At 56.7% G+C, this 24929-nt stretch overlaps 1 protein-coding gene across 51 annotated transcripts in view; it reads left to right on the plus strand.

Moving 5' to 3' along the window:
- The window catches only part of CELF4 (CUGBP Elav-like family member 4), a 313094-nt gene that overhangs the window by 57470 nt on the left and 230695 nt on the right, over positions 1-24929 (plus strand). For 49 of the 51 annotated variants that reach the window (XM_059880885.1, XM_059880886.1, XM_059880888.1 and 46 more), the window contains 1 exon segment: positions 23340-23422. In XM_059880885.1, coding sequence (XP_059736868.1) covers positions 23340-23422 — 83 coding nt within the window. 51 annotated transcript variants of the gene reach the window in all.

The raw sequence follows: 24929 nt of genomic DNA on the forward strand, positions 1-24929 counted from the left end.
TTTCTACTCTGGGGCTATTGGGAATTGTGTTGCTTTGGATATACGTGTACAAATATTTATTTTGAGCCTTGTTGTCATTTCTTTGGAATTTACAGCTGAGAGAAATTGTTGGATCATATGACTGATATCATCTTATTTTTTGTAAATTTTCAAGCTGACTTGTATGTTTCAGGGTCTCCACTTTGACCCAGTTTAACTCAACACTTGGCACATACCTACTGTATATCATGTCCTCACTGGTCCTAGGAGCTATCCTGTCTAGTAAGTTCTATCCCATTTTACAGATAACAAAGTTAAGGTTCAGTTAGATCAGTTCTGCCAGTCAGCTGACAAAGGTCTATATAGTCAAAGCCATGGTTTTTCTGATAATCATGTACCAATGTGAGAGTTGGGCCATCAAGAAGGCTGAGCGCTGAATAACTGATGCTTTTGAACTGTGGTGTTGAAGGAGACTCTTGAGAGTCCCTTGGACAGCAAGAAGATCCAACCAGTCCATCCTAAAGGAGATCAGTCCTGAATATTCATTGGAAGGACTGCTACTGAAGCTGAAGTTCCAATACTTTGGCCGCCTGATGCAAAGAGCTGACTCATCTGAAAAGACCCTGATGCTGGGAAAGATTGAAGGCAAACTGAGAAGGGGGTGGCAGAGAATAAGACAGTTAGATAACATCACCGACTCAATGGAGATGAATTTGAGCAAACTCCGGGAGATAGTGAAGGACAGGGAAGCCTGGCGCGGTGTAGTCCATGGGGTCACAAAGAGTCGGACACAACTTAGCAACTGAGCAACAGCAAAGATCAGGTCTGTGGGGTGCCAGACACTTAGGTACTGTTTCCTGTATTTCCCAGCTGCTCCACACGGCTCTTCCACACTGCCACCTAGTACCTAGTACCTAGAGGTCCCAGCTTCACAGTGCTCACTCCAGAACTCAAAATGTCCAAATATTTCATTCTATATGAAATCAGTATCCTCCAGATTCCATAGACAGGTGCTAATTTGTTTTTAACTGGAAGAGAGGATGTGAAATGGATAACATTCTTCCATCAAGTTTATTTTTGTATAAGTGAGTTGGGGAAAGCTAAGCTGAAGTCCATTTCAATGGCTGATCCCTTCTGCCCCACCAGTAGGAAGGAGGGGGAGACTGGTATCCCAGAAAACACAAAACGGGGCTCTGGGGTGGGAAGACCACATCAGAGCAGGAGAAATGTAAGCAGGAGGCAGCAGAGATGTTGGGGAAGCAGGAGAGGTGACCCCCTGGGGCAGGAGAGCTGCAAACTGCAGAGATGGCTGTTCTCACCCGGAGAACAGAGACTCTAATCTCAGGGTTTATGTCGGCACATGCGCAGTTGAGAAAGCTTGACTCTGAAGGAAAGGACCCTCCCCACCTCCCACCTCTGCTTCCCCAGCCAGGAAGAGAGGGTTAGCTAAGAGGACCCATCAGTGGCAGCAAGGGGGGCTCCAAGCCTGCAGCCCACCAGACCACTTGAGCTCACAGCACAACCCTGAACATCACATCACAGATGTGACGGGAGCAGCTGGCTCGTGTCCCCTGCGGCGGCACCTGTGGCATTTGTCAGCCTGGAGAACAGGCATGCCCGACCTGTGCGTACCTAGTGCCATCCATCAACCCAGCAGGAGGTAGGGAAGGGGGCAGGGCGCCACTCCACCCGACCCCCACCCCCTCAAAGACCTCAGCTGCTGAGTGTGTGAGGAGACCACAGCCCAAGTCCTGGACACCTGCCCTGTAATTCTGCCAGGCAATTAGCACAGCAAATGGGCCCAGAGGAGCCTGCCTGTGGGGAGTTGCCCTCCTAACTCCAAATGCTTTCTGCTGCCTCATCCCACGTGCCGGTCCCAGGCGGACAGCATGCACACATCACTCCCCCGCCCCTGGGGCTCAACAGCCACAATCTCCATTGGCTCCACGACCCTGATCAAACCCACCCTGTCTCCTTTGCCAGGGCAACTTGGCACCAGATTTCAGCCAAATCAGGGAAAAGAAGTAGGAGACAGGAGAGGCCCCAAGGAGGCCCGCACAGGGACACTGGGGATGAGGTGGCCACTCTTGGGAACTGCAGGAGAGAAACGCAGCTGGTGATGACAAAATCTGGGCCTGGACAGGGGCAGAATGGAGAGGAGATACCCACCTTGGCAACGACTTCAGAGGACATGAGGATGAAGGAGGAGGCGGCACTCCCTAGTTTCTGGCTTGGGATCCAGGAGAATGGGTCCAGGAATGGGCAAAGTTTTGGTCATCTGATGCGAACAGCCAACTCATTGGAAAAGTCTCTGATGCTGGGAAAGATTGAGGACAGAAGGAGAAGAGGGTGTCAAAGAATGAGATAGCTGGATGGCATCACCAGATGCAGTGGACATGAACCTGGGCAAACTTCCGGAGATGGTGAGGGACAGGGAGGCCTAGCATGCTGCAGTCTATGGGGTCGTAAAGAGTCAGACATGACTGGGCCACTGAACAACAACAATGACCAAAATAATAGTCGCTCCTTTGCACAAGTTAAACCCCAGGCACCACAAGCCCTCCAAGCAGCGATGCTCAGCAAATAGTGGTGTGTCTGGGAGAGGGACACTGGGCCACTGTGGCTTAAGGGTTGTGGGGGCACCACTGTGATTCCAGGTGAAAACGGCGAAGGGGAGCGACAACCTGGTGTGAACCTAGATCGGCTCTCAGCCAGTTGCCTTCTCACCCCAGAGTGAAGATTTAAAGTAATTTCTCCAACGTCGAGACCTGAGAGATGAACAGACCACTGGCACCAAGCAGGCAAGGCTGAGAAATAAGTGCTGATCTTACAGGAAATCGGAAGTCATGGAAGCTTTCAAAGCCAGTAAGTGACAGATCAGAAGCTGGCTTTAGGACGATTGCCGTGCTGGCCTGCGACTGAGATGCTGGAGGCCAGGGGAGAAATTAGGAGGTTGTCGTTAACAGCCCAGACAAGGCGATAGTGAGCGAGGAGATAGTGGACAGGAGCTCACAGGGAGAGATCTGAGATTTCTGTCCTTAGAAATAACTGTATAAATGCTCCTTATCTAAGGGGGGTGGGGTGAGGTGAAGAAGAGGCCTCCTCCCCACCCAGGGCTGTCATTCAGATGAGGGGAGGTGTCTCAAGGACCTTGGCTAGGGTCCCCGGGAGCAGAGTAGGCCAACAACGTGCTCCATGAGGATCCAGGTCGGTGATTTGAGTCGTCCAGCCCGGCAAGGAAGGTGAGACATAGCACCCGGCTCAGACCCAGAGCTGCCTCGCTGGTGACTCTGACCGTTTGCAGTGTTTCTTCTCCCTGGCCCCTCATCCCCTGACCCTGAGACCGTCCATTCCTCACTCCTTTCATCTGTCACTTGGAAACTTCAGGGTGCCTGACCCTCCACCTCCCGGAAAGTGAGGAGCACTGGGGTGGCAGGAGCCCAGGAGTTGGACACGTGCTCAGGGAGGAAGCAAAGTTTTCAAAGTTAGAAGGGCCAGGGAACACGAGACACCGGTTGTTTCCCCCATTTCCCAGGGAAGCACCATGTGGTCCAGGCGTGCTGGGCGACCACTGTGCGCTGGGCGTCCGTCAGGGGCTGCGGAGTCCGAGCAGCGAAGGCAGGCGGGTGGGAGGGGGAACGGGAACGTTCAAGCCCACCGGCGGCCCCAGCTCAAGTTCAGGGAGGTGGCCAAGGCCACGTGACCACATGAGACTGCCCCCGACCTCTCCCCACAACCGCCTCCCTCCCACCTGCCTCCATGGGATGGCCCGAGTGGAGGTGGTGGATGTGTTCGGAGAAGTCACCCTGGGCCCAAGAGGATGGCTTGTCCTGGCCACAGCACTGGGCCCTTCCTGGAGGATCCGAGTGAAGAAAGCGGTCCTGAGAGAGGGTCTCACAAGAGACCCCTCCAATGGGCCGGCCAGGGGCTTGACCTCCACAGAGCTGGTCCAAGACTGCCCTGGCCTCCCGACACAGTGGGCTTTTTGGTTGGCTGTGTGCAAGCTCATACAATTAGTTTCTTCTTGTTTCCTAAATTATTTTTGCCACTGCTAATTATTTCACACTCCATATACAAGAGTTATTGGGGTGGGTAATGGGAAGCAAGGGATCACTTCGTGGGAGCATCGCGGGCTCCAAGACATGCAGGCAACTTTGATTTGTTTTTCTGCTCAGCTGCCTGCCTGAGAGAAGGAACAGAGAATGCTGAAAGAACTGGGGGGCGGCGGCGGGCGGGCAGGGGAGGGGGAGACATGGACATGGGCTGAGGCTTTGGAAGGTGCAGCAGGCCCATAGCCCGGGAGGGAACCCCTACCAATGGAGCCAAGGCCACCGCTCTATGTCCCTGGCTTATCCCAGGGCAGTGCAATCCAGAGGACACCCTTGCTGAGTGGCGTCACGAAAGGAACACATGTGGGGCCTGGCACCACACAGGGATCTTCACATCTGTTCCAACACGCCTGTATGGAAGCCATTGTACAAAATGGAAAGTGAGGCTCAGAGAGGTTAAGTAATTCACCTGAGATCACACAGCCAGGACACCGTAGAGCCCAGACAGGGACCCAGGTCTGTTTGATACCAAAGCTTGTCATCTCTAACTGCCCTGCTCCCCTGCCTGCTTCCACGAGTCTCCTTGCCCCTCCCCGCCCACCAAGGATGCTCCCTGGTGATGCTTCCCTGGGAGGAGAGCACTGACCTTAGATGGAAAAGGCTTGGTCCCACAGCCATCCCCACCTGGTCCCCAAAAGCCCACAGCGTCTGTGCTCCATCCAGGACAGACGTACCCACGGCCACACACACCTTGGGGCAGCCTCTGCGATGGATGCGTCCCTTTCAGCTCAGCTCTGATGAAGGGAGGTTAGAATTTTATGAAAGAAGATAAACCAGGAATCTAAGTGGGAAACGAAACCAGAACACACAAGAGCTGTAGAAAGGAAGGGTGTGCAGAGCCCGGCTGCCTTCCCTGCACTCTGGGTTGGCCAGGCTGGCCTTCATCAGGCTCAAGCACCTCGGCTGGGTGAAGCCACCCAGATTGAAAGCTGGTGAGAGGATCCCAGTTCCTGCCAGGAGAGCTGGCTCCCTCCTCTCCTTGGCCAGAAACCACCAGACCCTCCCTCACCTCAGCAGGCTCAGCCCAGTGGCCCTTGGAGCCTGAGGACCGCCACCCCTGGGGGCCCCAGGCCTGGTGGTCACCAGCCTCCCTAGCAGCTCGGGTGGTCCTCTGAGGGGTCTCTCACAGTGGCCAGATGCTGGGAGCTGGGACCCGCTCCATAGATGCTGAGTGACAGCCACACTCCCAGGCAATGCTCTGGTCCTGCCTCTGGGAGTCCACGTTTGCACTCACACACACACACACACACACACACACAATGAAAGCAGAACTACTTGACTAAGTGAGGAAGCGAGTGCACGGTGCTCACCGGGACACGCTCCATCACCGGCCAGGAGACACTGCCCAGCACACTGACCCCACACCGGGCGCAGGAGTTCTCATTTAGCCTGCAGCCACCCAGTGAGGCAAGCACTCTTAGTCGCCCATTTTACAGGTGAGAAAACTGAGGCAGCTCCTAAGAAACCTGCCCCAAACCACCGCTAAGGTGGCAGAGCAAGCAGTGTGGGAGCCCCACTCGACACCCGCAAGGGAAAGGCCGCAGAGGTCACCTGGTCCAGCCCCATAGCTCTCCTCATGAGCAAGGCCCCGGGCATCAACCCACTTTCTTGATTTCCAGCCCAGGGCTCTCTTAAGAGAGAGCTCTTCCGGGGGCTCCTCTCCCCTCCTCACCCACCCCCACCGCCCCACCACGGGAAGTCTCTCAGCTTCGGCTGGAGAGGAGAGCTGAGCCCTGATGTCACCCATCCACCCTGGATGGGCGGGCAGGGCCAGCAGGGTCCAGGGTGAACATGAAGCCGGGTGTGTGGGACAGTGGCCTTGAAGGAAATGACCGATGTCCAGGTAACATTACTGCCATCTCCAGTGATGCCCCTGCCACACATACCACCCCCCACCGCTGCCCCGGGTAAGGGAACTAGGGAAGGCATTGTTGTGCCCATTTGATGGATGGAGAAACTGAGGCCCAAGAAGGTGAAGGGATTCACCAAGCCTTGGTGGCATAACTGACTTTGGGGGAGTGCCTTATCCTGGGCTGTGGGTCTCAGAAAACAGAAGTTAAGGGATGTGGGAGAGGTGACTTACGGACTAGGATTGTGGTACAGAGTGCCCCTCAACACAGAACACAGAATGGGCTCTGCCAAGGGAGGGAGCAGCGCTTCTGCTGATGGCCGGGTTGGTGCAGCGTGCCATGGTCCCTGCAGGTTCTGGGGGCCTCTCTGACTTTATTGGCTGGCGTGCTGGAACCTGAAATATGGCCAGTGATCACAGAGCTCGCTGAGCCTGCCCCAGACCTTGAGAAACCTCAGGGGAAAGGTCTTCTGTCCTTTGGATGTAAGCACTCTGAGAACTGGTGCTGAGTGCACAGTCCTGGGCTGACCTTTGACGGAGGTGGGCGGGAAGCAGACAGTGCCCCCAGAACTGTGCCAGGGGAGCCAGGAGAGAGGGCACAGCAGCATCTGGCCTTGAACTGCAGACTCGTGTGGTTAAGTCCCAGCCCTGCCCCTTCCTAGGTAACAAGTGACCATGGACATCCTCCCTGAGCTCTCTGAGCCATCAGGCTTGTCCTGGGGAAAAAAAGTCAAGAAGGCATTTAATCTCAGGGGTGTGGTGAAGCACCTGGCAGGACCTGGCCTTGTAAGCTCCCCTCCCCCAACTTTAGTGCCCACCCCTTCCTTGACAGTCGATGTGCAGACTTCAAGGCGGGCAGAGAACAGAACAGACCCCACTGCTGGGTGCTGGCACAAGCCCTGAAGTTCAGAATGGAGGGACTGGTGCTGTCTAGCGGGGTCAAGGAGGCCCAGCCTGACAGAGACAGGATGGTACCCAGGCCCTGGGTCATTGGTAGAACTCATCAGGCAGCCGTCCTTAGTGAAGTGAGACTGAGGATGCTAGGGAAGGGCCAGACCTGCAGGACACCAGGGAGGCTAGGATGGGGAAGGCAGGAATAGACGCTGGAGAGGCTGGACAGGGGGACTCTCTCACCGCAGTGCCCAGCAGTGGACGGAGGGCCCTGGCCAGGCTCAGACAGCCAAGAGCCCCTCCTCCCAGGCCACCGTGCTGTCTCCCAAAGACTCCCTGTCCCACCTTTCCTGAGCGCTGACTACACCCTTTCTGCAAAATAAAGAACAGAAGGAAGAAAAGACGCCGAGCCCTCTCCTCGGAGTCCTCCCCGCCTCCCGCTCTCCCCGCGTCCCTCCTCACTCCCCGCCTCCCACCCGCTCCTGCTCTCCGTTGCTAAGTCGATGGTAGGTTTATTTGCGGCTGTCGGTTCCCAGCAGAAAAATTTCGTCTTGGAGAGCCGCCTAGATGGAAATGGCTTCAGCGCCGATTTCATGGAGAAGGTCTGTGCAGTAATTAGTGTTCATGAGGGAGGAATTGGACTGGCAGGCTCCCAAGAAAACTACTCCCCAAAAGTTAGCTTGAGTCCAGAGGGCTACATCAAATCCAATTCCAGAGTGTGCATCTCCATCGCTATATATAGACCTGCGGACAAAAACAGCCAGCTCCGTGGCTGGCGGTTCAAGGGGGAACTGGCCGTGGGAGGCAGAGGTGGCCTTCGTCCCTGTAAACGGGGCAGGGGGTGGGGTGTGTGCAGAGTCGAGGCCCCATGAGTCTACCCCGCTTCCTACCCCAGCTTGGCGGGGAGACACCTGGCGATGAATGGAAGGAAAGAAGGGGAAGGGAGGAGAGAGCAAGGCTGGGCTACCCCCATGTGGCCTGACACGGGGTACCACCTCACTTCCAGTGCCTGCTGCCCCGCGGGCCCCACTCAGAGCAAGCTCGCTCCTGGCACTAGGGATGGCATGCCCCTCCTGCCTCACCCCTCCGTCAAGGCCCAAGGGGGCACACCTGCCTCCAGGAGGGCCCCCTTCTCCCCCATGCTGTCCGCGGCGGTCCCTCGGTCACTGGGTGGCGTGCCACCTTTCTAGGCTTCCTCTGCGTTCCTCTGTCCCAAGGTGGGTGTTGTCTCTGGGTCTGTCTGGCATCCTGTCTTCCTCTGCTGTCCTCGCCTCCCTCCCGAGGCCAGCCTGGGCAAAGAGCAGGTGGTGCCCGTGGACACTTAGGGGAAAAAATTGAGGGCCAGAGGCCTGCTAGGACCTGGGGACTCAACCATGCTCACCTGGACCTTCAGGGTGGTGGAGGCACAGGGTGCAGCAGGATTAACACCCAGAACTCTGCAGTCGGCCTCCTAACTTCATTCCCGGGAAGTTTGTCAGTAGGGATCTGCAGCTCCTCCGGGATCTACAGGCAGGGAAGCCGGGGTCCCCAGTAGGCTGGCGCCCTTGTCTGGTCTCTGATCCAAGTTGCAGGGCCCACCGGATTCTTCCGCACTTCGCCCTATGGGGCCTTTGCACCCGGGGTCTCCATCTGCATCCCTGCCTCTCTGTTCACCCCAGTCCTGGACCAACTGCTCTCACCCAGCCTGACCTCTGGGCCACATGTCTGGCACTACTGGGAACCAATTCCCCAGCGTGCGTCTCCACCGCTATCTACAGACCCGCAGATGAAAACAGGCAGCGCCCACTGGGAGCAGGGATATCAGACCCATTTCACAGCAAAGAAGACTGAGGTCCAGAGAGAGCTGGTGACTTGCTGGAGGCTGGGGTTTACCTATCCAGAGGTTGCTGGTCAGCATTCTGATGCAAAACTGGTGTCCACCTCTCACCGGGTGTGTAACGCAGGGGCAGGGTCCCCTGCTCAGTGGCAGATGGGGCCACAGCTGCCGGGGGTTGGGTGGTAGGGAGGGAGCAGCCCAGCAGCCATTCCTTTAACCACCCCAAGGCTCCAACTCTCCTTCTGGGCCTCAGCTCCCCAAGCTGGCCTTCCTGACTATGGGGTTCGATCAGTTCTGCCAAGACAAAGCAAAGGTCTAAAGGACATTTCTAGGAAGCCAAGAGAACGGGGAAGCCGGAGGGTGCAAAGACTGAGGCACAGCAGCTGCTGAGTCAGCCCCGTGATGGAGGTGATCAGGTCAGGCCTCAGGCTGGTCCCACCTGGCACGGCTCACCGAGCACCGGCCCGGGGTCCTCCCACGCCCAGGCCCTCCTGAGGGCAGTGAGAACAGAAGGTAGAACCATGCACGCCCCTAGGACACAGGAGTGGGTCAGGCCCGCTCCTCCCCTTCCCCCGGCCCAGTCGGCCACCCCCAGTCTCCCAGGTGGGGGCCAGGTGCTGCATGAACTCGGCCCCCACCTGCTCACATGAGTCTGCTCTCCCTGCTCGCTTCCACGTGCTGCAAAGTCCTGGCAGCACTCCTGTGTCTGCGGACAGTCTGCTCCCTGCACGTTCTCTCTGGGACTTTTCACTCCCAGCACCCAGACTCGGCCTGCTCACCCCTCCAGGGCAGCCCTCTCACAGGCTTGCCCTCCAGGAGGCCGGGTAGTGGGCCTGAGCTGTTTCCCTCACCGACCAGCTGTGTGCTCTTGGGATGCCTCACTTTGACCTCCAGACGTGTCCCTCTCCTCTCCTGTAAAACAACAAGGTATACTGCCCGCTCTCTCACCTCCCCCATTCAGTTCAGTTCAGTTCAGTCACTCAGTCATGTTCGACTCTTTGCAACCCCATGGACTGCAGCATGCCAGGCCTCCCTGTCCATCACCAGCTCCTTGAGTTTACTCAAACTCATGTCCATTGAGTTGGTGATGCCATCCAACTATCTCATCCTCTGTCGCCCCCTTCTCCTCCTCCCTTCAATCTTTCCCAGCATCAGGGTCTTTTCCAATGAGTCAGCTCTTTGCATCAAGTGGCCAAAGTATTGGAGTTTCAGCTTCAACATCAGTCCTTCCAGTGAATATTCCGGGCTGATTTCCTTTAGGATGGACTGGATTCAGGACTGATTTCCTTTAGGATGGACCCATTCACTTACTGACAAATCCATCATATGCGCCAGAACCCGCTTTGTGCTGGGACTGTGCTGATGCTGGGGATACGGCTCGTGGGCAGGGATATCAGACCCATTTCACAGAAAAGCAGACTGAGGTCCAGAGAGAGCTGGTGACTTGCTGGAGGCTGGGGTTCACCTCTGGCAAGATTGTCTTTGGTCGGCATGCTAATATGAAACCGGGGCACTTGGTGCTTCCTGCCACCGCACCTGCGGGGAGCAGAGCTTACCAGGGTCCGTGGTGGGCAGGTCCGCCCTGCCATCGGAGAGCTCACAGGGCCCTCAGAGAACTCAGTGAGCAACACAAATGAGAGTGCCCAGTCCACAACCATCCTCTCCCCACCAGGGTGGAGGAGTCCATGCCCACCCTCGGGAGTAGGGGTGCCCACCCCTCCCCAGCTGCCGGGTCTTGCACCACTTCTGAGTGAGACACCCCCCCTACCCCCAACTTCTTCTCCCCAACTCTCCCAGCCCACATTCCCGGGTCTTAACAATTCCTCTCACAAAAGAAACAATTGACACAGAGGTGCCTCTTTGGGGAAGCATGAAGCCAGCTCTTTGTCACCCAGGTCCCTGCCAGCTCATTACTGCCTCCCTGTCATTAGCATATTAGATCCATGAGGTAAACAAAACACACTCACATCCCAGACTGTCAATGCCAGCCATCACTCACCCTGCCCCTGGCGAGCCGGCCTATGCCAGGGCCGGAAGCACACACGGGTCCCCAGTCCCCGTGAGTGTCGACGCGGGGGACGCGCAGGTCCCACGCAAAGCCAGCAAACAGCAGCAGACAGTATAAATGCCAGAGCTATTTTTCACACCGTGGGGAATCTTTAGCATCACATCACAACTGCTGCTACTGAAAACGGCAGCAATAGTAACCCTCCCCATTAATTGTACGCCAGGCACTCTGCTGGACACCCACGACCCCGGCAGATAAGCGTCGTCGTCCCCACTTCCCGGGGAGGGAACCTGAGGCCCAGGGGGGCTACACGAACTGCCCGATCCCAGGGGGCTTCTAGAACAAGACAGAGGCTACTGTTGGAACCAAATCCTCAGCCCTTTCCCAGGATTCAGACATCCTGCTGACGGAGGCCGTCAGGCCACAGGGGTTAAATGGTTTTCCCAGAGGCAAACCCGGGGGTCAGATGTGACCGCTGTTTTGAGATGGAAAAAAACGGCATATCCTGGAGGAGTCAGGGTGGGAATTGAATAGATGGACAGGAGAGAATAAGGTGTCCCAGTCGTGAGGCCAGAAAAGAAAGGAAGGAAGGAGGGAGGGAGGGTGGATGCTGGAGGTGGGGGTGGGGACAAAGAAGCAGGGAACGGAAGGAAGGAAGGGAAAAGAAAAGAGAAGAGGAAAGGAAAGGAAGAATGGACAAGGGGGAAAGCCAAGGAGAGGTGCTGGGAAGGTGTCCGGAGGAGTTCTGAAGGGGCCTTACCCTGAGAGGCTCTAAAAGCCCTACCCTCCAGTCTTCTAAACAACTCCAGAGGCCCCAAACCCACACCTCTGCCCACACATCTTCGCCCTTGCACATGTGTGCTAAGTCACTTCAGTCGTGTCCGACTCTGCGTGACCCCATGGACTATGGCCCTCCAGGCTCCTCTCTCCACGGGATTCTCCAGGGAAGCATACTGGAGTGGGTTGACATTTCCTCCTCCAGGGGAACTTCCTGACCCAGGGATCGAACTCATGTCTCTTATGTCCCCTGCATTTGCAGGCGGGTTCTTTACCGCTAGTACCACCACACAGAGCTCTTTCCTAGCACAGCCTTTCCTGGAGGTCCCTCTGGGTTCAAGATGCAGGAGGCCTTGCAGTGTCCCCCTCCACGAGGGTCAGAGCCCATGGCTAAGGTCACAGACGCAACAGGTAGCCTGCCCAGCTCACAGCCCAGCTCCACCACGGACCTGGCCACAAGACCTTGGGCAAGTCTTTCATCTTTGGGTGCCTCATCTGTAAGATGGGGAGAATTGTACTCCATTATATGGTCACTGTATTAAATGAGACAGTACGTGTAAAGCACTCAGAACAATGCCCAACATACAACCCCAAATCACCAAGCGTTTGCTGTTATCATTTGTGCCACTGCTAAGCCCTACACCAACCTTGGTCGAGTGGGTATTCTTACTGCAGGCATGCCACCTGGCCTTGCAAGTGCGATTATCTGGCATCTCCTTTAAAGCAGGAAAGAAAGAGAGAGACAGGGAAGGGAGGGAGGGAGGGAGGAAAGGAAAAGAAAGGAGAAAAAAAGGGAAGGGGGTATGTCTTTCATCATTTGGCAAATGACAGTCTATCCGTAAATGGTTGTGGACGGAATGAATGAATGAGGTATGAAGCAACTTTTGCTCCATCCACAGAGGATAGTACCCCGATCCCAGTCACAGGGTTTGTTGAGTCTTGAGTACCAGTGAACCGATTAGTTAGTTCAATCTTCTTTCTCGGTGGATTCTGTGGGCGTGTGGGGTGGGGGTCATCCCAGCCTTGATGCTCAGACACTGAAGCCAGCATCCCAGTCACATTTGCTGACTACTTCCTGGCCACAGCCCTCAGGTTAAATATTGCTAAATGCCTGTGACTGAGCCTATCTTACTGATGTTGGGTGAGGCCCAAAGCCCAGCCAGAAGAGTGGCTTAAGTGACCGGGATCATGAGGGAATAGCATCCTCCACCGAGAGCTGGACCATGGCCTGCCTGCACTGGGTGAGATTGTTTTTCTGCTTTTAAAAAGAAAATCACATTTTCCAAACATTGATCCTGTTAATATAGGACTCCTGGCTATTGGTCTTTTCAAAATAGCCTGTCTTGGATGCTGAGGTCGGAATTTCTTGGTTGGTGTGCTTTTATTTTTTTTGTTGTTCTTTAAGTGAATTAGGGCCTGTTAGGAAGGAGCCGGAGTGGAGAGGTGAGATTAATTCACCTCACCAGTGGATCCTGGGTGCCCATTTGCTATCAAAGCGGGGTGGCACGCCCTCCCCCCAATTCTGAACAGTTCAGCTGCTCTGGTGAGGCCTGCATCCCAGGGCTTGTCACAGGTACAGTGGGAGAGACACAGCCTCAGGAGCCGCAGTCTAGCTGGGGAGACAGAGTTCCCCCAGATGAGAACAGAGGAAAGCTGTTCAACCTCACTCTTGCTTTCATGCTTCAGACACTTGGACGTGAAAGGGCCCATTGAGGGGAGGCTGTGGAGGGTTCCGATGGTCCTGGAAGAGGACCCAGGAGCAGGGAAGGCAGCCCGGAGGTGCGGGGAGGAGCAGGAATAAAGGCCCAGGGGTGACACGGACACCCGCTGTGGGGAGCGTGGTCAGGGTGACCCACGAAGGGACCAAGGGGCTCGTCAGCCCCCTGCCTGTTGAATCTGACGGCCTTCCTTCGGGGGAGAAAGGAGTCAGAGAGGTTGACCCTGTCCCACAGGACACCATGGGGTAAAGAGCTGTCTGTGGGTGGGCTGGGGGCAGCTCTGGGCTGGGGGCCCAGGGCTTTGGGGTCACACCAAGGAGGGATTCCTCTGCATGGGGAAAGGGATCCTATGGGGGGAGTGACCCCCCACACACCGTGCCATTTATCCTATCCAAAAACCAGGTAAAGCTCCAACAAGGGGAGTTCTATGCAGCTCAAAAGGCATTCACCTGGCTCCTCTGTGGGCATAGAACCTGCACACGTCGAGAAAATACTGGGGACGCTGGGGGCTCAGTTCCAGCACAGTGTCATCCGTGCACCCTGGGGAGTCCGGTAGGTCAGCAGCATGGCGGAAGTCAGCCAGCGAGGCTCTGCGTTTCCGGCCAAACAGGCGAGGAGGGAGAGGCGCCCAAAGGCAGGCAGGCATGGAGAGGGGCAGGCAGAGGACGAGGGGGAGGCCAGGTCTGCCTCTCAGGTCACTCAGACAGACTCGCTTTCACAAGGGCCCTCCTCTGCACGGCTTAGCAACTGGTGGGGTCACAGCAATGAGGTCCCTGCCACATGGGGCTCAGAGAGCAGTAGTCGCTTCCCACAGGTCCCACCAGGCTTCTCAGCAGGGGCACCCTGAACTGAGAAAATTCAAAAGCAGGAAGATCTAAGCCAGGTTCATTAGAAGCGGGCAGAGTTCAGTTTCTCAGCTCTAGCTGTTATCTTGGTGTTTGGGGGAGGAACAGATACCCCACGTGCATCTCAGATCCAGCCTTGATGCTCAGATAGAGCTGTCTGTGGAGGCGCCCACCACCTGACTCTGACATTGGAGACGGCACCCGGTGGGTAGAGGGAGGTCAGGGGTCGGCAGGCCAGGGAGCCCCCAGAGACCGCAGTTATCTCCCCCTGGGTCCTTAGAGGAAGAGAAAGACATTATCCCTGAGCCCCTTATCCCAAATCCCGGCCATGGAGAGGAGGACATCTTACATCAGGGCCCCCAGGGACCCCACTCACACTTCCTGCACCCTGCCCAGGGGCTCAGGAGGGAGAGGCAGGATCTGAGCGTCAAACCAGGTCTCTGTCCCATCAGCGGAGGGGTCACCCAGGCTCTCCCCACTTGTCAGACGCTGATAAAACCCCGGACTGCTCTGAGGTGTAAGAAGCACGCGTTCACGGGCATGACAGCATGGCAGAGAGTTAAAACTCCTTGCAAGACCAAAGGGGAAATTGGTGTGTCCTGGGCCCACCAGGCATTGCTGGCCCAGAGCAGGGGCACAGGGGCAGCCCTTCAACTGCGGGAGCAAAACCCAGTGCACGTGTCATGAAGCAGGTTGGACTTGACTCGAGGGCTGGGCCTTAGAAAGGCTGACGGATATCTTCCCTGGGCCAGTCCCCAACCCCTGAGCCTCGCGGGCCCATCAGCTCCAGCCACAGACCGAGAACTCTTTGCTGAGAAAGGGGAGAGGCCATCAGTACGTCGTGTCCACTCCTTGTCCTTTTTCACAGTGCCGTAAAGATGTTGCCGCAGACACCAGACATGTAATTCTCCGGCGCTGAGAGCGTAAACAAGGGTCACTGGCAGGGACAGGCACTTGGCAAAGGCCTGCCCGCTGGGCCTTCATCCTCCAAGGTCCACAGCCAGTTAGGTCCTTGGGTCTGAACTCACTGGGCCTGGCCCAGTGCCCCCAGGAAGTGAAAGAGAGCTGGTCCCATCCCCTGGGGCTCCCCAGTCTAGGTCAGGGAAGGTCCCACCGCCCTGTGCTCACATGCGCCTTGCGGCCTCAGAGGGCAAAAGGGCTGAGACAGGCATGGGGAGCCAGGCCCAGTCCCTTACATCATATCACCCGCTTAGCTCGGAGAAACGCTTGAACTTGGAACTCTTCTGAGTTCAAACTCCTCTGCAGTCTCTGGTGTAAAAAGAGAGTTGACGCAGGAGGGCAGTGCTGAGCCCGGAAGCAGGTTGTGGGCCGAGGGTGGGTTTTCAGTGCTGGAGGGCCCTGCAGAAGGGAGCAGGCTACTCCTGACTCACTGGATGAGGGCACCATCCACCTCCCCCGCCTGCCGGGCGCCCCATCGTCCCCACCCCCCAGGTCTCCTCAGAGGAAGATGGATGGCTCCTGCCATTTCTGGGGGTGTCCAAGCTGGTGGGGGGAGTCCCATCTAAGACCCATTCCACACAGTTTCTCCTGCAGTCAGCCATCTCCCCATTCTCACCCAGCCAGGCTCACAGTGAGGTTTAGTAACCACTGCATTCAGTGACGTCTGTCACTGCAGGGAGAAGGGGACCCTGGAGTTGGCAGCTCCTAGAGCACACTATTGGAGAAGGCAATGGCACCCCACTCCAGTACTCTTGCCTGGCAAATCCCATGGATGGAGGAGCCTGGTTGGCTGCAGTCCATGGGGTCGCTGGGAGTCGGACATGACTGAGCAACTTCACTTTCACTTTTCACTTTCATGCATCGGAGAAGGAAATGGCAACCCACTCCAGTGTTCTTGCCTGGAGAATCCCAGGGACGGGGGAGCCTCATGGGCTGCCGTCTCTGGGGTCACACAGAGTCAGACACGACTGAAGCGACTTAGCAGCAGCAGCAGAGCACACTATTTCCCCATGGACAGACACACAAAATGTGAGAGAGACAAAGATGTGTCTTCTAACTGCCAAATGAGAGGGGCCACTGCTAAGGGCTTTAAGAGGTGTTGGTGTAGTCAAGGAAGGCTTCCTGGAGAAGGGGAGGCTTAGTCACTCCTAGAAGGACAAGTGAGCTCCAAAGGAGGGAGGCATGGAGGAGGCAGCAGGGGTAAGGGTGCGGTTCTAAGGCTCAGGTTTCCCCTGATGGAGGTGGAAAAGCAAGAGAGTCATGATGTGGGTGGACAATCATCATCCCTCTCTTATGGAGAGAAGATAACATCAGAACTCCCCAGGGGAAGGGGGAGGGAGGGAGCAAGGTCCAGATGGAATGACTTGAGGAAACTGGAATGGATAGGCCAGGTCCTGGGGAGATGACAGAAGGAGCCAGCCCGTGGCTGGGCACTGGGAAATAGAGGCAGAGACCGTGGCAGGGCTGGCCCCGTGGTTTCTTTCTCTGCCTGTTACCAGGAGCTCACAGATTCTCAAGGCGCCCACAGATTAGAGGGGCAGATGAGGCTCACCCTTGGGGCAAGCCATGAGCAGTGGTCAAGGATGCAGCCACAGAGGAATCCACAGAAGGTGAGACCAGGAGGCGGAGGTAGGCTCTCAGGACACAAGCGGTGGGTCTTGAAGAAGGTGCAGACCAGGGGAAGCCCAGAGCTGGGGGCACATTTCCAGGGGCAGAGTGTGTATGTGACGACTGGCCCTGCAGGTGTCTGTCCACACGCAGGAAGGGGGCATCTGACCCAGGAGTTACCCGGGAGGCAGTTCTTGCCCACCCAGAGCAGCGGGGGCAGGGACTGGATGGAGGGACAGACCTGCTCCCAGAACGCCAGTAACCCTCTTTCCAGGGAAGCTGGAAGACATCCCCTCTCCCGCCTCGCTCTATCCACCCCCAGACAGTCTGCCTCGATTTCTCTGAGTGGGGTGGGGGGCACGTCTGTTTTGTGAACGCTGGGAGGAGAATCATCAAGGAAGGATGCTCTGAGGGTGGGGTTTCAGACACCACGGCAGGCGGATGCGTGGAGATTCCGGGCAGAGAAAAATCACTACGAACGGGGAGCCCCTCCTTGACCCTTGGGTCTGCCTGGTTGGTGGACGGGCTTCGGGCTCCCTTCCCGGTCCCTGGCCCCTCCCACAGCCTGCTTCCCATCGCTTCCTCCAGGCCAGCCACGTGCAGGGCCTGAGGATCTGATGTTTTATTAAAGTCCAGATCTTCCTATTCCAGGGCCACCTTCCTCTGGCTAATTCTGTAATTCAATTAGTAGGAAGCCAAGGCCCGGCTGGGGTGGGAGGAGGTGCGCCTCGGGAGTGTGCCCTTCCGCAGTGATTACACCCCAGGCAGGCTTCAGCCCTGTTCGCAGTTGGGCAGGAAATTGTACTTCCTTCACTTCACAATGACAAGGCCTTTTATCCCCGCACACGGGGGCTTTGTAAATGACTGCCATCTCCGTGCAATTAATTCTGCGGTGCTGTGTTTCTCCCTCACGTGGGAGAGGCCCCCCCCACGCCCACCCCCGCCCCTCACCAACCCCGCCCAGCTTCTCAGGAATCAGCGCCGGCTGCCCCACTGGAGCCAGGCGTCTGCCACCCTCCTGAGCCGCCGACGCCCACTCCTCCCCGGGGGCCACACCCTTCTCCTCCGCGGCCCTCAGCGCTTCCGGCTCTTCTGCAGAGCCCCAAACCCTCTGTCGTGTTCCCCCACCCTTCTCAGTTCCTTCGGGCTAGAGGCTCAGCCTTCCTGTAGAAGAGGCTGTCTCCACCCATCACGGAGTTGACAGTCTCTTCAAAGACAGGGGACATAAAGCTGCTAGACAGAAGGACGAGCAAATAAGGATGGCGAGAGGGAAAAGGTCAGAAGGCCGCATGAGGAAATGTGAAGGTTGGACCCTTGTCCAGCGCACGGGGTAGAACCGGGAGCAGCAGAGGAGAGGCAGGTCTCAGGGGGGCCGGCCGGGTCCTCCTCGTGCAGGGAGGCCAGGCAATCAGCAGCAGGTGGCAGCGCTGGGCTGGGCGTGACTTTTCTGCAAGTGTGACATTTGCCTGCTCCCACGCCCACCCTGATGAATTCCCAAGGCTGCTCCCGCCCCGCTAGGCTGCAGTTCTGTTCCACTCACTCCCATGTTCAGGAGGCGGTGGCTAGAAAGTGCCGATCCTGAAGGGTGGGAGACTCAGGTGATGAGCTGGAGCTGGGACAAACATCGCACGCCGAGGGATGGAGAAGACCGGGGGATGGAGAAGACGGGGGCTGAGGGGTGAGGAGGTCAGACCTCACCCAGATGTTCCCAGTCACTCCCGCAACTTTTCACCTCAGGTCCCGCCATCAGCGCCACACATCCGGTTGGGTCTCAGATAAACTGGAGAGTGGGACAGGTATGGGGAGAGGGAGGCCTCTCCATTCTAGCATGGAGTCTATTCTCACCCCAACCCAGATACCTTCTGAGACTCGGGGGCCACAGGACCCAAACGAATACCACATACAGCTTGCTGGGCGGAGAGAATCCGCTTCGAGTCCCAGAGCTGAGAGGAGGCTTTGACCCAGGGCCATTGCAGGACCCACCAAAATAATGTCCCTCGTGAAGAACCTGCCAGGAGGCTAATGTCCAGAGGACTTTGTCCATCTCCTCGGAACAGGTCCTGCATCCTGTCTGGCTCACCCATTTCTACCCACCTCCTTTGCACTCCATCTTCCTCTTTCAGCAAAGTTTCTTTTCTTTAAAGTTAATTATATAAGTGACATTATGAATACATTCTGGGTCTAAATGTGTCAAACAAAACAAAAAATGTTGAAGTCATGAGAGACACCCCGCTACCCGCTTCGTCCCTGTTTTCAGCTTGGCGGGAATCCTCACAGCCCTTATGCTATGGCGTAGGCACAGATTTGGGTGCGTGTGGGAGTCTCTGAGATGTCTCTGATATACACACGTGGCGTCCGCTACTGTGCAACTTGCTTCTCCCAACTGACAACGCGCCTTTCCACATTGGACGTTTAGAACCATTTCGTCTTATTGACTGTTGTAGGGTATTCCACAGTTTAAACATAAAAGCATTATGGCACTGAGACATCTTTAGATGGTTTTCAATTTTATTGTTTCTCCAAACAACCACAGGGGATCCATGTTCCCTTTGCTGTGAACACAAGGATACGGGCAGGGTCAGGCTTGGGAAGGGAAGTGTTGGGCCTGAAGGCAAGGAGAGATATCTGTGCCATCAGCCCCATCCCCAGAAGGGGCTCTCCATCGTCAGACCTTCTCAGCCTTGAGGTGCAGAGCCTGGTACCAGCCTCACTCTCCCCTCCACCCACCAGTCTTGGATCAGAATGAGGCTGTTTCCCTGAAAGAACCCCATTTCCCAACTAGACTGAGCGTTCCCAAGGGGCCTCACAAGGCATGTCTCTGGGGATACCTCGGCTTCTTACAGGAGGCGAGTCTGGGACTCCCAGACTCCCCTCACAGCTTGGAGTCCCCTCCTCAGTTTTCTGGGAGAAGTGGTGATGAGGACAGGAAGTCACAGTTCAGCAAATGTCCAGGGGGATGGCTTGGGACCCCTCTCTCCCCTGGCCACCGTGGGCCCCCACCTCGACCCCTACCCAGGCCCACTGCACTCTGCAGTATCCTGTGAAGGCAGACTCCCCTCCTGAAGCCCCATCTCCACCAAGCGGCCGTTCCTGGGGTTCTGCCCCCAGCAAGCGAGCCGACGTGGTCCCTTCAAGCACCTGGAGCCAGCAATTAATACCTGCATGTCCGTCTCTGAGTTTTTTATAGAGCTGTAGTGAGACGGTTCTCCCAAGAGGTGACTATCAGACATGGCAGCTGGCTGGCCGAAGAGACGGTTTGAGCAGGCCGGGTGGGTGGCCACCAGTTGGCCCCCATGTAAGACCAATCCGTCCTCACAGAGGTGCAGAGGACCAGGAGGGACTCTGCCTCTCTGAGTCCCTGCTCCCATCTGCCAGAGTGACTGTGTTGACACCGCACTCTGCGATCAGAGAGCTCTGCAGAGTTTGTTAACGCTCGCTTGTTGTTTAGTAGTTCTCTCCACCAGCCTCTGAAGGGAGTTAGAAATAAGACAACTGAGACTCAAAAGAGAGGAACCAGTAAGTGAGCCCTGGCCAGGCACAGCTTCCATCTGTGCGCATCAGCCTTGTCAGGGGATGATCTGCTGGGGATGAGAGCAGGACCATGATGGTAACCACGCTGTCAAGCAGATGGGCTCAAGGAAGCCTTGGGAACAAAAGTCTTCCTGCCCGGGCCACCCATCAGCTCTCATGTGCAACCTCTGTCCCCACCTGTTATGGAAGTCCATTGTGGCTCTAGGTCTTCAGGGCCTTGATCAGCTCCCTGCACCACTCCCAAGTCCCCCCACCCTCTAGCACCCCCAAAGTAGCCGAGGTATTCAGGATTCAATGCTCTCAACAGACGTGCGCTGAGTTCCTGGCCCCTTTCTGAGAACTGAGAACCAAGCAGGACAGAACAAAGTCAAGTCCTGACCTCATCTGAGCCGGGGAGACACTAATCAAGGAGCAAACAAACAATATTTCGGGGTGAGGGCTGCCAAAGAGAAGCGCCAACAGGACGAGGGGTCAGAGAGCAGGTATGTGTCCTGGGGGGTGAGGGGTGCTGCATTCAGTGAGGCTGTCAGGAGAGACATCCTTGAAGAGGTCACATGTGAGGGAAACCCGAAGGGAAGGAAGGAGACGACCATACAGACAGCAGATGGGCTCCTTCTGGGCAGAGGTAACCACTGGTGCAAAGGTCCCGGGGCACAGTGCACCTGGGAGGGCGGAGAGGCAGGAGAAAGATGGGCGAGTAAGCAGGGGAGAAAGGGGAGAAGGTGAAGTCAGGAGATGGAGACTACAGGGGAGGTCACGCAGGGCCTTGAGGGTCCCTCACAGATTCTGCTTCACAACAGAGCAGTGAGCTTTCTCTCTAAAAAAAAAAAAAAAAAAAAAACTGTGCAAAAATTCCTGGAAGCTGGACAAAAGCAACAGATTCTTTTTTTCTTTCTTTTTTCTTTCTGGAAGCCTTTCCTTGTTATCCTGGGCCACAGAGACAATGTGGCCATTTCCTCTCCTTCCCCCTCCTCCCTTTCCTCTCCTGCCTCCCTCCTCCTCCAAACCTGCCCCTGACCTTGTCCTGAGCTGGCTTGCCGGCTTGCAGCAAGACAGCGGCCGCCTCCTGGCTGCAGGCAGGCACGGGCGGAGGACAAGGCCGGCGAGGGGACAAGAGGAAAGAGGCCCCGGGAGAGGCAGGCAACAGCACGAGGGCCGACGTCACGGGGGCCTCTGACCGCTATTCATTTCAGTCCCCAAGTGTCTCCATCTATAACCGTCTGCCGACTGGGGAAGGAGGAACGGGGAGCAGGGAGGAGGGGTGATCCAGAGTCTGGCTGGGGAGGGATGAGATGCAGTGGACAGAGGCTCCGTGGTAGTACTCACAGCTCCTCCCAGCTCCGGACAGACAGGAGGAGGAGGATGGGAAGGCGGAGAGCCCCTGGGAGTGCAGAGCTCTGTCTCCCTGCTTCCTTCTCCCCATCTCTGTGTCTCCCTCTCACATACAGTTCCTTCCATGTCTTCTCTGAAGCTAAGAGGCAGGACGAGTTTTTGGAACGGAAGAGGAGGATACCCATGTGTGAAGTCACTTCAGTTGTGTCCAAGTCTTTGCGACTCCATGGACTGTAGCCTACCAGGCTCCTCTGTCCATGGGATTTCCCAGGCAAGAATACTGGAGTAGGTTGTCATTTCCTTCTCCAGAGGATCTTCCTGACCCAGGGGTCGAACCCACGTTTATTGCATCTCCTGCATTGGCAGGCAGGTTCTTTACCACTAGCACCACCTGGGAAGGGAGGTTTTTACTGGATGATGGAGAAGTCAGGAACTGCAGAGGACGCTGGGAACACTTTATGCCCAGCGTTAAGGCTCCTACAAGCCTCCTACAAGCGGGCCTGGGCTGCTGGACATGCCACAGAAATTGGCACAAGGACACTCAGGAAATAATTGATAAATGGCCATGAGAATGACCACCTGGCCAGCTGTGGGCAGTTAAGAAAGGAGGCTGACTTAAACTGGACCAGACCAGTCAAGGTGGCTGCCTGGAGGAGGTGAACCTTGACCAGATTCTTGAAAGATGGATGGGATTGGGAGATGTGAAAATGTGGAGAGTGTGAGAAGACCGTGAGAGCAAAAGAAAGGTGGGGACAGTGGTGAACTCAGATGGTTGGGAGGTCAGATCATGGGGAAGAGAGTGAGATATGGGAGAGAAAGAAAAGAGTGAAACAGAGACGGTGGCCAGTTTGCAGGGTGCCTTCTCTGGGGCCGCGGGCGACTTTGGAAAGTTTGAGGCCACTGTGCCCCATGAAACTCAAGCCTGCTGTTGGCTGAAGTTGACTTTTTGACCTTTCCTAAGGCCCTAGGTGCCCTTAGACACCCTCAGCCACGTCTGTAGGCACAGGAAGAAGCCGTGACACTGAGAAATTTGAAGGAACTCCCCAAAGACTCTCCCATCCACAGGCATTCTCTTTGCCTTGTCGCTGGGCCTAAAGGGCCAGCATTAAAAAGTCACCCCTTGAGCAAGGCACGGTGCTCTGTAAAATCTAGATTTCCTGGTAAGGCGCTGTCAGAATCACGCAAGGGGAAAACTCAACAGGACTTTGCAGACCCTTCAGTCAACCCCTTCTGTTCACATGAGGGGAGACTGAGGCAGGGCAGGGCGCTGCTGGAGTCCCCCAGGGAATTAGAGACAGGGGGTCTGGTCTCCAAGCCCTCCGGGAGGGGTGTGAAGATAGCACGGCAGATGCAACAACCGACCGTGGCGGACACACGGACAGCCCCATTCACTTCGTTAGGAACAACCTGGCCTGGGGTCCTCCTTACAGATGGAGCCTTGATTTGAAAGGCCTGGAGGGTCCCTGCCTCATCCCTCCTAAGGGGGCCAGAACAGGAGGAGTTCATGATCAAGAGTGACCAGAGGTGCTGGGGGTGCGGGGTAGAAGCTGCCACTTTCTGGGAGGTATGGGGCTGGAGCTGAAATAGCAGAGCACCCAGACGGAGGCAGGCAGGCCCCCCCCCGGGGCGCGGGGACCGTAAGAGACCCGCGGGGAGAGGGGGCGTGGCAGGGGGGGAATGCTGAGTGGGGAGACTTCGCCCAAGGAGCGAAAGAGAAAGGCAGCGAACGAGAGGGACGAAAAGCAGACACAGGGGAAAACGGGGAGGCAGGAAAGCTCGAGTAGAGCGCATGGAAGAGAGAAGAGAGGTGGGGAGAGGGACGGAGAGCTGGGAGGGGCTGGAGACGGGCGGGCGGGCGCGTGGGCGGCCGGGGGGCGCCCCCACTGACCCTTCTCGGCGCTTGCTTCCCTCCCCAGGCTGCGCCTTCCTCACCTACTGCGAGCGTGAGTCAGCGCTGAAGGCCCAGAGCGCGCTGCACGAGCAGAAGACTCTGCCCGGGGTAAGTGGCGCCCGGCGAGGCGCGAGCGACGGGCGCGCCGACAGGGGGCGACTGCGGGAGGCCGGGCGGCGGCGCGGCCGGCGCGGGGAGCGAAGGCCTTCGCCCCGGATCTGGCGCGCCGCTTTCCGGGCCCCCTGCGGCCGCGAGGCTCCGGGCTGCGAAACGGGCGCGTGGGCGCCGAGCCCGGACCTCACCTGGCGGCCCGCGCACCCGGCCGTCCAGGCCCGACGGAACCCCGGGCGGGGGGACGAACTTGGCCGCGGCCGCGAAGCCGGGTCGCGGCTTCTCCCCTGGCGCGCCCGGGCGCCGCCGATCGGGTTTCGGCTCCGCGCGCTGCAGGCGCTGGCGGCCCGGGGTGGGGACGCAGGGTGCCCGGGCCCCCTCGGCGGGGCCGCCGGTGGCGGAGCCGCGCGAACACCCGCCGATCTCCGTCGGACACTTGCGGTTCCTGGGGTGGGGGCCGGGCCGGGGCGGGAGGGAGCGCCTACCCGCCCGGGCGCGGCGCCGCGAGTGAGATCACCGCGGTTTATTTAAGGAGCCAGCCCTCGTCTTTGATAAACTATCGCGCCTCAGCCCTGGTTTATAGCTTCTGTGCGGGGGAGAAGAGAATTATTTATGGCCCCCCTAACTGGGTGTGATATCAGCCATGGCTATTATCGAGGCTAGTTCATCACCATAAAATAAGAAGTGTAGACCGGGTCAAGGGTCTGCGCGGTCTCTCCTGTGGGTTCAGAGAGATGGGGGCGGGGGCGGGAGGCGGGGGGAGATATACGGCTCGCCGAGTATCTAAAGATAAATGGAAAGATGTGAGCGTTTGTGGGCATAAAGAATTTTAAGATGTACCTTGTTTAAGCTTATACAATGGACACTGCAGGGAAGCACGTGTGTTCTATATGTATGCTCACCAATATTTACACATGCGTGTTTACATTCTTACCAAGCAAACCGTATGTAAACACACGTTTCCATTTCTGCCCCGCAGCGGGAAAGGTTAACCAGGTAGACAGAGAGAAAGCCCAACCCAGGTCGGGGGCTGGCTTCCTTTGCATCAGAGAGCCTTCTTTACCCGTTTAGGGGTGGGGAGGGCCTTCCTTCCATTAAGACAGCCTTTGTACTGTGTTTGTTATTTGTGATTGCAAAGCACGGGGCTGAGTCATCTTAATAACACACCCGCGGATGCAAATGTATGGAAATCGTGCACCGTTCAGGTTTTTGTGTGGAGCCCCGCTCTGGCACGGTGGTCGTTCCCCAGTTGGTTTTTTAGTGGCGCGGCTACATGCACATATATTATAGTAATTACTTTCTGGGTGCCCTCTGTAAGATGGCAGAAATATGCTCCACATCGCCCCATGTTATGTGTGAGGCATAAAGCCATATTGTAAGATAATCAAAGGCTTCTGAGAAAGGCTTGTGCTGATTAATAAAGTGTTTATGGTACTTTGTTTTGGGGGAGATTGTGATAGATATTTTAGAGCCACCCAAATGGAATAGAAAATACCACATTGTT

The sequence above is a fragment of the Bos taurus genome, chromosome 24 (assembly GCF_002263795.3).
Source record: "Bos taurus isolate L1 Dominette 01449 registration number 42190680 breed Hereford chromosome 24, ARS-UCD2.0, whole genome shotgun sequence".
NCBI classification, from domain to species: domain Eukaryota; kingdom Metazoa; phylum Chordata; class Mammalia; order Artiodactyla; family Bovidae; genus Bos; species Bos taurus.